We start from the raw sequence: 15020 nt of genomic DNA, 5'->3' as shown, positions 1-15020 counted from the left end.
CTGTGTTGGGATTGGTGGTGGTACCATTCAGTCTCAGTCTCTGGGGGAGTGGATAATGTTTTAAAATGTTTAAAATTGCGATTATAGGATAACGTCATCACTCACATGTTTTTACAGTGAAAACCAAAGTTAATCAATACTGGGCGTGACCATCCTTTAAAACAGGAGAAGCTTTTGTAGGCTCCTCTGTCCTGGAGAACTTCTACAGTTCTTCATGTGATTGGAGAAAGTGCGGACTGTACAGACTGTAAACAAGCTCCACAACCAGCTGCATGACTTTCAATCACATGTTCAGCATTTGCCACAATCGCTCATGGTGGTCAAGATCATCCCTTAAAACTACACAAGGAATATAAGCGTTGAGTGCTGAACATCTATTTCTCCCATTTTAAGATTTTACTATTCACAGTATGAACCTAATACAACGCTTCATAGGACTTTTAAAGATGCTTACACATTTAAAAAACAGAAATATATTATTCTAACGCTACGTTTGTTTTCTAATTAACAAAATATATTCCATACATTTTTATTATGAGTTATTTCTATGAAAAATCAGAATCAGAATACTTTATTGATCCCTTGTGGAAATGATGTAAATCGATCACAAAATCATTCTGTGACTCCCACCTCAGCTGATTTCTTTTCTTTCTTTCTTTCTTTTTTTTTGTACAATTTTTCCAGCCCAGAGGTGAAAGCAAACCAGTTTCCCGTTCTTTCATTTTAATGTTTACCCAGAGAACTGCTGCTCATTGGATATTTCCTCTTTTTCGTGATCATTTCCTGTAAACCGTAGTGACGGTTGTGCAGGAAAATCCCAGAAGTCACTTAAATCGCCTTTCTGCCTCACTTTCATGCTCATTTTGAACTTCTCGACGATGACTGCAGTCTTTACCTGAATGCACCGAGTTGAACAGGTGTGTCTAATTACCAGCAACATTGTGCAAAAAAGGCAAAAAACAAAACCAAATTGTCCTCCTCCAGGTAAAACGTGTACACTTTGTTTTGTGAAACTTCAGGCAGCTCTGGACCTGTTTGAAAATCCACCCACTTAAAAGAGCAGAAAGCTACAGCCCTGGCTTTAAGGGCTCAGGGAGATAATGCGAGTGAAACCACAAAAATTCACTGTTTGCTGCTGCAGCTCAACTTCAGGGTGTGTTAGCTTTTAATCCCAACATTGTTTGCTTTCCCAACTAATGACTCCTACTCTTGTGTTAATCACCTGTCTCTTAAATAGTGACCACTTTTCTTCAGTCCTGAGAAGCCGAGCAGTGCAGGAAAAGCTGTACTCTAGTCTGTTGTGTCCCCTGCTGGTGATTCTGTGAACTCAGTCAATCGTTTAAAAACTATAATATGATTTGACTATTTTTACTTTCTAGTATGCAAGTAAAAAAAATAAAGTGTATTAAATTATACAAGAACTTTATCTTAGTGGACTAGAGACATGAGACCCATCCTTTTCATTGTGTCCTTTCTATTGGTTCTTAGGAAGATAAGAAGATAAAAGATCTGGAGTGGATTCCATGTGTTGAAGTTTCATTTAGTAGCTTTTCACTGGAATCCTCAGTATGAGGACCAAGTAATGGAGGCCACCATTAGGCTGGAAAAACAAAACTAACCTAACAGGGTAAATGTAAAAATTTGAGGAGTGGCGAAATTAGCTACTTGGTAAAGTCTTAAAAAGAAGAAATAATAACTGAATTCTTTCCAGGTTTAAAATCAGCTTCACAACTCAAGAAAACTCTTGTGGAGTTAGGTATGTTATTATAAAATCGACAGTCATCTAAGGAGCCAGTTTTCAAAAAGGTGCAAACCACAAGAACAAGAAGGTCAAATTGGACTTTGCCAGAAAACATCTAGAAGAAACTGCAGAACTTTGGAAAAAACAAAAAAACAAAAAACAGTGTTTGGACAGAAGAAATCAAAGTTACCTTGTACCTTTATGATGGAAAAAGGAAAGAGGGGGAGGAGAAAAAACAGCCCATGATCCGAAGAAAAGCATGTTGTCTGTCAAACATTGTAGAGGTAATGTTATGGCATGGGCACGTATGGCTGCCAGTGGAACCAGTGGAAACTGGTGTTTACTGATAATGTGACAGCTGATAGGTATACATGAACAATAACCCAAACAATGCAGAAAATGAGATATTCTTCAATGGCAAAGTCAATCACCTGAACTCAACCCAATGAAGCTGTTTTTTCAGGTATTAAATACAAAACTGAAAGCAGAGAGACCCACAAGCAAACAGCAACTATAGGCCGAGCAGAAAGAAAATAAAGCATTTAGTAATGACAAAGGTTTCTAGAATTGCCATTGATTGCAAGGGAAATTTTGAGTTTTATGTTTGCTCTTAAATAATAAGGATGAGAAATAAATGAATAAAAAACTGCTACCTTAATTAAACAAATTAGAAACTAATTACATACCTTCAACTGCAACAACTGAACATTTTTTCCACATACGTCTTATGAAAGTAAGACATGACTCACTTTTTTTATTTACAGGAAAGGTTTTACATGGTCAACATACTAGAAAAAAAGACAGTAAAATTCACATTCACACGGACTCACTGACTCTTTTAGTTGCAATTGATAATACTCAGAAATGTGGAACAACAGATTAAACTAAAAAATACATCACGCCTTGACGGAACAAGTCCTGCACAATGTTGGATTTACTGTTAAAAAATGATCAATCATTTAAACACTACTACTATTTGGATGCTTAGCTTACCATGAAGATTGAAAACAGCTGTCCTGCTCTGTATGCTCTCTCAGGGCTCAACAGTTATCTTGAAATGCCTCTGGCCACCTGTTCATGCAGTTATTGCAATGCAAAATTAAAATGAGCTTTAATTTTAAAGGTAGTGGCGGGATTAAAAACTACATGTTTGCAATCAGCAGTCCAATCTGATGAAAATGGGTTAAAAAGCTTTCCTTAAAAAGCTTTTTCCTTTCCCGGAAGTTAAGTTTCTGATGCCATATTTGCTGTTGTAGAATTTTCCTGTAATTCAGGATTCATTTCAGGATTCACCCAGGACCATATTTCTTACTTTAATTCTCACCGATGAAATAAATTACTCCCGTCTGCAACAGGCCTAGAAATGTTTATCTTTTACACTGTATAAAAGAAACAAATGTGTTACTGATCTTCAGAAGATATCACCCACACAAGATAACATCTTACATCTGCTGAAATATCAAGTCACTTATTTCTAACCCACACTGAGTCACTGCAGTGTTACAGAACAATGTTGTGTATATGTTACACTTACAATGTAAAAATGTTACTTTTGATAAAGTAACATTACACTACTTTGAATTTAACATGTTAGTAGTATTAGTAACTGGTTATTCTGTGAACATGTAGCTGTAATGATGTCATAACTTACAAAATTGTGACCATCTTCAGCTTTGGCATTACAGAGTGTGTTTTTAGGGTGAATTTAGGTGATTTTGGTTTCCTTATAGCGAGAGCAGGCGAGCTGTTACTTTCCATTTCCTGTCTTTATGCTCAGCTGAGATAACATAATAAGCATAACTCCCAAATTCTCAGACTACACCTTTAAACTTCAGAAACTGGAGGTAGATATACATCCTATGAGTCAAATGAATAAAATCATGAGTTCTCCATTCTGGACGGGTTGGGGGCTCGTTTGCTGCCCGACAGGAGGAGCAATCCCACCACGCTCACAGAAAATATTATCAGTCCACGCGACATTTCAAGTGCTGCTGCTGCTAAGGCACCAGTAAGTTGCAGATATTTAAAAAAAATTCTCCAGGATTCCTCCTAGATGCAACTCCTTCTGACCTCCTGTATACATCTCAATCAACACTCTCAAAGCAAAAATCACTGACAGTCACCCCAGAGTCTTTCCCACATCTTCATGGTCTCCAATAACCTTATCCCACTGTGGTTACTGCAGCTCCCCTGTTCTTTAATAACTTGTACCGGTACACTTGATCTCCATTCCCTCCATCCTCTTCTTACTCTCCGAGACTCCTTTAGCGAGTCTGTTCTTTCCCAATCATCTGGTAACTGTTCCCCACCATCCAGACCCTGTCTCGTTCTCAGCTGGCACCACCATGAGATAACATCCATCCATATGATGTGTTACCCTATCTTCCTCCTTTTCTTGAAATACCTCTTCACTACATCCAACAAATTCATAAAAAAAATATGTAGATGATGTGAAAAATTATTTCAATAAGCTACCTCCCAAAAACCTTTGGCAAGCACTTTTTATATATTTAACACATTTCTTCATATATTTGAAGGATTCTTATTTCTGTGCTCCTTCCCATCTTTTACTCAGTTTTAACTGTTAATCATCACACGAGTAGGATCATTACATGTCCATTTTAACACATCTGGAGTGTGAGAATCTTTTTATGTTGACATGAGTCACATTTGAAGCTGTTAAACGTAAATTCAGTGAATATTAAATGCAAAAATCACCCATTTTTGCATTTAATTAAATTGTTATTTTCTATAAGATGCCTTTTGTTTTTCAGTTTTGGACTATTTTAGGAATATAAAGGAGACGTGAGTTGCTCAAGCTGCTGCGTTTTGCCCAGACTTCCTCCGCTTCGAATGAGCATTCGCCGTCAAACACCCTGACCTCTAACCTCCTCCTAATCCCCTGTGATCCAGGCGGCTGTTGCTCAGCATCATCCTGCATCTTTATGTGCGTCATTAAAAGCAGCTTGCGTTGGCTGCAGCTCCCTCTCCTCCCCTCTGCTGGACGCCGAGCTATCTGTTTAACACACTTTTTCATCAAATGTTGGGATCTCCCTCCAGCTTGGTGAGGTCGGAGGCCGTGCCCATGAACATGCTGCGTCCTCGTTCCAGCCGGCTCTTCTTGTCCGTGAGCCGAAAGGCCTCCATGAACTCGTCAATGTCTATGCTGCCGTCATGGTTGCTGTCAATTGTGACGGCCAGGTCGGAGATGGCCTCGTCGGTGATCTCCATTTTCAGGTAGACGCTCAGCAGCTTCCAGGTCTGACGGAAGTCCTGCATGCTGATGAACCCTGAGGTGGAGGAGAAGGAGGAGGAGATTAGAGGTTCAAAAAGGAGTAATAGGCAGAAACTGTTAAAGAAAAGTGTTGCTGTCTGTGTTTGCATGTGATCAGAGAGGCGGGATGAAAAGACTAGTAGATCAGTGGGTTAGTCATCGTTAGGAATCAGGCGACTGTAACCTCCTGCTGCCTGTTTCGCACGCTACAGGTGGATTAACAGAGGCTAAGCTCAGCAGACGTCTCCCACAGACACATCAGAGCCCTGACACACTTTACTCCGTCTCTCAATCATCTATGTAGATTATAAAAGTTAAGTAATTCCTTTTTCCTTTGGCAGCAGTTAAAAATTAAGTTAAACATAACTAATATATAACAAATAAATCAAGAGAAAAGTGTGCAGAGTAAATATGACAAAACAATTATCTCAATAAGGTAAAAATCCAAAGCCACAATACATACAGAGACATTTTAGTTATTTAATGAAGAAAAGTATTTCTTTCATGTCTTTTGAAATTAAATCTGGCACCTGTTATATATTAATATTAGGCACATATTACTATGTAATTAGTAAATTAAATGTTTTAAGGCAAAAACTGACATTTAATTGAAGTTATATAATCACTATATTTCTGACTGAGTGCATTTGGTTGCAGCTCAGGAGGTAGAGTAGGTCATCTACTAATCAGAAAGTTGGTGGGTTGATCACTGGCTGCTCCAGTCTGCTTGCCAAATATCCTTGGGCGAGATACAAACCCCAAGTTGCTCATCCATTGGAGTGTGAATGTGTGTGATAGAAAGGACTTAAACATGTATTTTTTCTCTGTGCTGTTACTTGGGAATGATGCAAAACTGAGCAATCTAAGGGTAATATATTCCATTAGCAGATTTGCTTCTGCATCGAACAGCAATAAACAGTGGGTGTTTTACCTGAGTTGTCCGTGTCTACAATCCTGAAGATTGTCTCCAAAGTGGAGCGGTGGCGATACAACGTTTCCAGCAGACTCTGGTCAATATGCTGCAAAGACCAAAAGAAGAAAGTCTCATATTCATAAAACAACACAAATAAAGTACAAAAAGGAACATCTGCAGCATTCTGGTGATATTTTATATGCAGCATCTTTCAGATTGGTCAGAAAAATAATGTTGTTTAAGCAGCAAAACTCTGTTTGAATACAACCTGGCAACTGAAAAGATTTATTCCCACGCAGATGTTAATTTTAGGATTCTGGTAAAGATGTTCTTAGTCATCTTTAGGGAGGTTTTCACCTTTTCCCAAAAGGCAAAACAAAAACAAAGGTCAATCCTAGAGTGTTCTGAAAGAGGTCACGTTACTTAATTGACTTCTGACATTTATTGTCTCAAGTTGGTGTCAAGGGGCGTCTCATTTCCCTATTTTGTCCATCCTCGCCTCCCCTGTTTTCCTGCCTGTGACCTGGAAATCTATCTCACTGTGCCATCTTGAAGCAACTCATTCCTAACTCATTCTACTTGGGTAGACAGGAAGGTTACAAGGAAACCTGTAATCGATGATACACAGGTGTATCCTTTACAAATAATTTAAGTCAACAACACATGACAGCAGCATGACGCCACAGAATACACACCGTGCCAGGAAAAGGACACAAATCAATGTTCCTTTGTATCCATTTAACCAATTTCAAGGGTGGAAGGGCAATTTATCTTTTCTACTTCTCTACAACTCCCTGAATCTCGGTATAAAGATCCCTTTTCTAAAGTTTCTCCATATTACATTATTGCATTTTCATGTAAACATTGCTACATCAGCTAAGACAGAGCCGGTGAGTTCTTACATCTGTTTTGGATCCTGTGATGGCAAGCTCGTTGAACCACTCGTAGTAGTCTATCGTGCCTTCGCTGTTCTTGCAGGTGACCAGCTGAGAGTGAAGCATCCTCCAGGGCAGATCCAGATGCATCACACTCTCCACTGCAGAGGCCCAGTCGTTCAGAGACAGCAGACCTAATAGAGGTGAAAGGTCATACTAATTATAAGAGCGCAAAGCTCTAATCCAAGTTTGATCACTGTCTACCTTGTCTAGATTATATCTAAGAAGTATTTTGCCACACAGTTTGAAAACATTCACACTAAACTATTATACTTTGTTATTTTGTGACACATTAAAGCCCAGAAAATGTAAACAGCAGGCTTTTTCTCTGCATCAGGAAGACTGTGAGAGCTAACCAAAAGCTAACTCAGTTCTGTTTTCAAGTTTTTCCAATTCTGTGTGTAAAATAATTAATAAACTACCTTTACTTGTAGGCTGTGTTTCAAAGAGAATCAAATGTTTGCTTATCCAAAAATATGTTGAAAAGTCCAACAACATCCATCCAAGTACCTTTTTTTTCACACTATTTTGTGTTAGGCAAAGCTGTTTGTCTATTGTAAGTGAAATTAAATCCCTGAAACAGAAGTTTCTGTGAAACTCTGAAATCTTCTGAGCTAGACTTTCACCCAGCCCACACGTTGTTTTCATCCTGCACGGGGATCATTATGTTCCACACAAACACAAAGGTGTGGGCTCATATTTCTTTCCAGCAAGTGAATATCTCTTGAGAACTACATGGGAAAAAAAGAAGGAAAGATCTGCAACAAAAAGTAAAGACTGATCTCATGAGGAATGAATCAGTTTATGAAACTCAAACTACACACACCTTTGTTCTCGCTGTCAAACTTTCTGAAGGCACAGAGGAGGTCAGACTTGTGCGCAAACAGCTGCTCCCTCAGGACTCTGAGAGCTGAGCGCTCGGTTCGCCCAACACTGCAGGTGACGAACGGCAAACACAACAGCGTGGCAAACAATGGTTATCAAAGAAAGAGGCAAAAACGGTTTCTCATCAACGTCAGAAACATTTCAGGTGCTTAATTTGTGAATTTTTAAAGTTAATAATGTAGATAAGCTGTGTAGACATGCGGAAACCACTAGTTTCATAAAGCTTCCTTATTGTCTGTTTAAAGGGAGCCTATTGTACTTCCCCTTATTATCTGGCCTGTGTATTCTGTTATAATGGATGCTAGTCATATTAAATGTGGCCAAAGTCTGACATTAGAAAGTTAGTGTATCTCAGGCTTCAGTCTGCTTTAACGGGTCCATAGCAAACAGTTTTTTCTACTCTCTCTACTCTTGGCTCTGGCACACATCTCTGACTGTGGACAGAGGTCTGAAGGTCTGCTTCAGACTATGGATGAACTGAGGTTCTGCACCAAGGCCCTGCATAATCAATATAAGGATTATTTTGATCAGTGAATTATGCAAAGCTACTCTAGCCTTTTAAGACTAAACCAAGTTTGAATTAAGTGAAGAGATGATCTGATAATGAAGAATTTATCTAATGAAGTGAGTGTTAGTAGTACCTCTGTCTCACAGTGAGCTCTCTCGTCATGCTGCTGGCCTGATATTGAATCAAATAAGGCACAAGGTCAGGGCCCAGCTTCACGTAAGCCCCCCTATTGCTCCCCACGTCATAGTAATTGGAGGCAGAGAACAGAGTGAGGACCTGGGTGAATGAAAGAAAGGACAAACCTGTCACTGAAGAGGAAGGAAACACTGATGCTGATCAGGGGAGAGGTTTATGGTACATATGATACTTTAGAGTGAGGCTGATTTTGGTTTTAAAGTACTGAATTTAGACAGCGAGCTGTAGGATTACTGAGCTGACCTTACGGTTGTGGCAGAACTCATAGCCCTCCTGTTTGCACTCATGGGAGCGAATGATGAGCTGCAGATTGTGTCTGTTCAGGAAGTCCTCGGTGACATCAGGGCCCCAGTAGCAGCCTCCACCCCTCACCTCGTTGGGTATGCATCCATCCTGAGTCATCGGGTCACTCCACAGCAGGTCCAGGATCTGGTAGGACAAAGAACTCAAAGTCTTAAAGTTTCTCTACTATATTTAATAACCATTTCTAGCATTGGTGCGTAGTCCAACTTTACTGTCTGCTATTCAGTAAAAGATAAACATTAAATAAGATAAAAAATAAAACAGAAGAGTCAGAAAAAAACCTGTGGAAACACCAGCTGGGGAAAAAGCTAGCCAGTTTTTAAGAGTAGACTGAAGTCAGAGCAGAGAGATTAGTGACGTGGGGGATTACAGCCTCTGAAGTCTTACGCAGGCAACACACAGCACCTCCTGTTAGGTGAGCGTTGATTACTGTCTGTTTGTCTTTCAGGCTATAACTTGAGCAGGAGTGAGGTGAAAGGTCACGACTTCTGACAAATAGTAAGTCAGTATAAAAATATGTGAAGAGTGTGAGTTTGTGGTCAGGTTAGACTGGTGGGAATTTATTTCATTGTTTAATATACATGGGAGTAAAACTACTAAAATCTTACTACAATTTGTCACAGTTACATGCTTCACATCATACGAATTGTAATATTAGACAAAGGCAACAAGAGTAAATAGAGTAATATTTATTAAGGAAAAAAAAAAGCTATCCAAACCTACCAACCTAACATGAAAAAGTAGTTGTCCCCTAAATCTAATCTAATCTAACGTCCTCACCAGCATGACCTGCAATCAAGGAAACAAGTTTTTCAGATTGCTGTGGAGGAATTTTGGCCCACTCTTCTTTGCAGAATTTTTGAAATTCTGCCAAATTGGAAAGTTTAAGGCTATGCCAAAGCATTTCAATGTAAGTCCAGACTTTGACGAGGCCACTCTAAAACCTTCATTTTGGCAGTAATGAGGCCTGAGTGTGGCTAGTGAATGTGAAAAATGTGGTTAATCACAGTTACTTCATGATTTAATCAGGGTGGGAGTCTGGTAGATTTGGTTAGCTTTTTCTCTTCCCATCATCATTTTAAAAAAGACATATTTTTATTAAATTGGGTTTTTTTTGTCTGTTTTTTAAAAGAATTTGAAGCATGCACATGTGACAAATACACAAAGAAAGTGGATTTTGTAGTGGATTGGTTTTTTCCCCCTGTTTCAGCTGTCTCCCGTTAAACATCTGGCTTGTTTACATTTTTCTAGTTTGGGAATAATAAAACTGATTTCGTTCTAACACCGACACAAAAGACTCATTGTTTACTTAGCAGCTTCTAAGAAAACATCTCTGCTCCATACTCGCCTGTTTCCACTCATCCACGGTGTTGTCACTGCTGACAGAGTCGGTGGACAAACACAGAGATTCTTGCTCCGGTTTGTTGATCTGGGCGTTCAGAGTTGGCTCTTCCCTCCTGCTGAGCTCCAGCTGGTTCTCCATGTTCACTCTGATCCGATCCGAGAAGTCCTGCAGCGAACGATTTTGGAAGCAATATCGGGTTCCCATGGGTTTGGGATACGTGAAAGAGGCCCGGCGCTGGAAGACCCTGCTGATGGCTGCGGTGTCCACATCTGCGTCCGAGTCGATGGATATTCCCGCCAAGCTGTGGTGTCTCTTCTTCGGAGGTCTCAGAGCCGAGATGTACTGAAGGAAAACAGGAAAACACAGATTACACACATTGCAAGGATAGTGATGAGTAAATAACAGCTTTACTCATCACATGCTGGTTCCTCACAATGTGTCTGTCAACTCTGGCGAGGACGCCGAGGTCCATGGAGTCAGAGATCCCCCCGTGGAGGACCAGCACCTTCTGGTCGATCACTGTTGCTAATGGCAACCAGCTGAAAATCTTCTGCAGCAGCTTCAGGATCCTCTTCCCGTGCATCTGATGTAAAACACAATCAGCAAAAGTTACTCAGTTAGTGCTTTTTTATTTCTCTCCTTTGTTTTTGCTCTCCTTGCAGACAGAAAGTCAGTTTGCTAAGCGGTAACATGTTTGTGAAGAGTTTATAAAGTTACATTAACAAGGAGATGCTTAAAAATAATGAAATTTTCAGTTTTAGTTTACAAAAATTAAACTCCATTTGTTGATAAGATTGAATGAACCCACAGTATCTGTCTAACTTTAGCATCAAATCACAACCTTAATCATCTCAAAGTGCTTTATATATAGAAACCCAACCATCTACCGTTGGTTAATCCACCTGCAACTGGGAACAGTGGGAACAAAGAACCCTTAGACAAAACTAGTTTATTTCTGTGTGTGACTGAGATGTTGCACTGTAACTTAAGACAGCATGCAGTAAGGAAACCTCTGTTTTGTTTTTGTATTCCTTCTGTCAGTCTTTGGACCAGCTCAGTCCCCCTGACTCAACAGAGACCAGATGTCACCTTCTTTAATGACCGTAAATCCTCTTAGCAACGCGGAGGAGTGACTGGTCTTATGTACATAAGACACTGGTTTAGATTGAGCTTTCCTGGGAAGGCATGGGTAAAGGTAACCACGTAAGTTTTGATTTGCTGCTGCCTAGAAAAGCAGCGATAAGGAGGTGCAGGTTTGCATGAGATGAACCTACCTTGTACTTATTCAACACCTCCTTGGTGAAGCCGTACCTAAACCATCCAGAGGAGTAAAGAAATAAAAGTTTGAATGACAACAGATGAATTTGTGTATACATACACGTGGTGTATGTTTATTAATTTCACCTGAGGTTGACTATGTGGTCCTCGTGGTTTCCTCTGTTCAGGTAGACATTACTTGGGTAAACGAGCAGGAATGCAAACAAGATGAGGAGGATCTCAATAGAGTCCCTGCCTCTGTCCACAAAGTCTCCATTAAACACATAGGGCTTCTCTAAGGACGGCATGCCGTTCTGTCACGTAAACAAGATCGAAGGAGTGCACAGTTAAAGGGACAAGCCGCAGTTTAAGTGTAAACAAATCAACCACATACAAACAAACCAAACAGTAGATTAAACCACTGATGCAAAAAAAGCTGCAGGTAAACTGAAACTAAAACCACCTGATTAACTGACAAAGAAGTTAATCAAAGAAGCACATCAAATACTCTGATTACAGCACCTCAATGCAAAACATGAAAATCATTAGATTCTCAGGAGTTTAAAATTATATATATTAATCTTTTTTAAATTATTTAACTACACAAAAACATTTTTTAAGGACATTTTTGGAAAATTATCCTTAAATTATCTTGAACATATGTAGCAGGTTTGAAGATGAAGCAGTGATAGCAATGAAAATGATGAATTTTTATTGATTTTAATAATCGTGATTTGTAAATTCCATTTTTTAAAATGGTATCTAAAGCTCATCAGATGAAAAAAATCATTATTCTGGGTTCAAAGATGGGATTAATTCAGCACATTCAAAATGTTTAAGTTTTCATACCTTATAGAAAATCAGCAGCAGGTCTTCCAGCTGTCCGTGCAAATCACCTGTAACAACAGGACAGAAGGGGCTGGCTTAAAAATGACTGGAATTTACAGCACACTTAATTTGTATCTATACTTTAATTTAAATTCTGCAACTTTAATGTTTCACTCTCTTCCACTATGAAACAATGGTTTCTGTTGGCCAGCAGAATTGACCAAAGTCCAGTTTCTTATAATAAAACAAGACTAACATTTTAACGCTTCTTTGATTTTTCATTGTCTTTACTAAATATTTCCAAATTTCATCAGTTCCATGTGCTTTACCACCACTATCAAAGAATATCTTTATCATACCACAAATCGTGATTTCTTTGCTGTGGCAGGTGGAGATACGGTTGATATTTGGCAACATGCGGAGCAGTTTCCACGTCTCCAAGAGGAGCTGAAGGACGTAGCGTGAGTGCAGCTGCTGCTGGGAGAGAAACGTGTTAGCAAGAAGGCCTCCAAAACAGAGAAAGCAAAGTCATAAGCATATAGGAAATAACTAGGACCACTGCAAATAAAGCTTTTTACATTACAATGCAGTCAATTAATGGCACGTGCTGAACTTGGATGTAGAACATTTTCTCCAAAAAGACCTACTTTCTTATTCCTGAAAGCCTCCACCAGACCGACTGCTTCCTCTACCGTCAGAGGAAAGGTGAGATGAGGTCCCGAGTAAATCTCCGGCACCTCGATGTTCTTGTAGCAGAAGTACCTCTCCCACTCTGCGTCCCGGCAGACCTCGTTCTCTCTGAAGATGTGCGAGATCAAATTTCCTGCAAGGTGGAGATGGTTCAAACTCAGAGATTTGATTTACAGAGGAAAAAAACAAAAACAAACTCAGAATAAATGCAGAAGTCTTACGTTCATTGCTCGATGGTGTGAAATTGTCCATGAGGTAGCCAAGGAAATTATAAAGCTGCACAGGAAAGAGACAAAAAGGTTGTAGTTTTTTTGTTAATTGCTTTTTATTAAACACTCAGGTCTCGACTGGTTTGTGGCAGCAGTTTCTCACCTTGATCTGGGCCTGCTCTCCAGAGTATTCGATGGACTGGAAGATGTTCCAGGTGTATCTCCGCCTCATCTCTGTGCGGGCGACGTACTGACGGTACCATCGCTGAATCAGGATGGCAGCTCTTATGGCTGAAACACAGAACACATGTGATCAAGAAAAACCTCACATTTTAATCATTTTTTTTCACATGCTACTATTGACACACACAGTATAAGAGGCGCTGCAACACAAAAATCTGCTGTTTTTAAAACCTTTTTAAAGCAAAGCAGGCAAAATTTCAAAACACTTTTGTATTATTAGACTTGACTACCAATTCTAAGACTTTTATTTCCTGATGTGCATTCAAGTTACAAGAGAAAGCTTTAAACTGACTTCTCAAATAGTGCTTGGAGGATAAACCAAGAGGCCAAACTATATACTATATAGCGGTACTATAGTGGATGTGGTGTCATCACCTTTAGATGGGGCTGAATTCAGCGCATTAGATACCCAGAAAATGTCTCTTTCTGAATTAGTTTAACATTGAAAAAGGTTTAATTTTAACACAAGTTAGGATCTTTTTCTCCTCTGAAACAAATATTTTTCTTCCTAACTGTAACTAAGTATTGGCACCAAAACCCAACCAAATGTGAGTTAAAGCTGGAGTTATAGGTGTCCGATACCCTGTTCTTCCAATTATCTCAGATCCTTTTTTTTTTTTTTTTTTACCTTGAAATACTCTTAAAGGACTTCAGGAACACTTTTATTTCCATTCAGATTGGAGGAACAAACAGTTTAGCTGGATAACTTGTTCCTAACTTCCCTGAACCAACACTTAGCAATGAATTTCTACAAGTAATCTAAGAGTAAAGTTACTGTTAAATTTTAAAAAAGGCATAGTGGCAGTTTTATATCTGTATGGTTGACTTTAAAACCATCATCAGAAACAGATACAGGTGTTTACTTTCTCCACTTTTCAATTAAAGCTACATCCTATCTGCAACTTTTAGTAAAAATATTTCCACCTTGACCCAGATACCAGAGGTCTGAGTTTATGTCCAACATCTGCCAAACAGAAACATCAACAAGACAAAAAAAGGTCAAGCAGATGTGGCTTACTTGTAACAGCTGCAGGCAGCAGAGAAAAAAGAAACACCAAAGGACAAACACAAAGACAACACGTAAGAGCCAGAATAAGGAAAAACAGGAAAGAGTAAAACTTTTGCAATCAGCGTGATTGGTCATCGACCATGTATGTCAGTGTATGCGTATCACCTCTTCCACTGGATGTGGTGTGTTTGTGGAGATGGTTAGACTTTGAGACGCCACATCCCATGACTGTTCCTGTTCAAAGGACCAATCAATCATCTCATCAGTGCAAAAGGATTCAGAGTACATTCGGGTAATTCATCTGCTAGATATAATACTTGAGCACATATTTACACGGGACTGCTTAAGTACTAAAGAGTTTTAGGCTTTGAAGCCACTACATTGTTCTCAGGCTGAGATAGAAGTTCATTACTCTGCTTCGTGCACGTTTTTTAATAGCTCTGCTTCTTTCTTTTTTTAACTCTAAGGCACCCCTTCATTGACACTGAGAAATGCTGAGCATGGCTCAGAAGCAGCAGCAGTAGGCAGAGAGCTGGAGGACACTGAACTCGTTCGACTTTGTGGCCTTTTAATCTCATTATCCGCTGGTTGGCCTCAATCCTGCCACACAGGACTGTTTTGTCTGAATTCTACGAAGGGTTATGTAAAGCAATCTATGGAAAAAAGGAGGCAGAAATACCTTCAC

General features: G+C 39.4%; 1 protein-coding gene across 2 annotated transcripts; it reads right to left on the bottom strand.

Moving 5' to 3' along the window:
• Positions 1–4777: 4777 nt before the first annotated feature.
• On the bottom strand, positions 4778–14561 carry ppef2a (protein phosphatase with EF-hand domain 2a). 2 transcript variants are annotated; one of them, XM_085368666.1, is made up of 17 exons: positions 14501–14561; positions 14345–14353; positions 13247–13374; positions 13096–13150; positions 12832–13007; positions 12544–12658; positions 12206–12252; positions 11504–11670; positions 11374–11410; positions 10533–10682; positions 10103–10441; positions 8695–8880; positions 8390–8532; positions 7690–7796; positions 6831–6997; positions 5947–6034; positions 4778–5031 (listed from the first exon to the last, which is right to left on the bottom strand). In XM_085368666.1, exons 1-17 carry the CDS (start codon positions 14559–14561, stop codon positions 4778–4780), a joined length of 2229 nt encoding a protein of 742 aa, XP_085224792.1. The 2 variants fall into 2 exon arrangements, with proteins under 2 accessions (XP_085224792.1, XP_085224793.1); XM_085368667.1 differs by having other exon boundaries at positions 14510–14561.
• Between the last annotated feature and the right edge of the window lie 459 nt (positions 14562–15020).

The sequence above is a fragment of the Diplotaxodon limnothrissa genome, linkage group LG12, assembly GCF_057381915.1.
Source record: "Diplotaxodon limnothrissa isolate DT_005_m linkage group LG12, D_limnothrissa_male_GT1.1, whole genome shotgun sequence".
Classification (NCBI taxonomy): domain Eukaryota; kingdom Metazoa; phylum Chordata; class Actinopteri; order Cichliformes; family Cichlidae; genus Diplotaxodon; species Diplotaxodon limnothrissa.
Note: the sequence above shows the minus strand (reverse complement) of the source record. Positions and strands in the feature narration are given on the sequence as shown.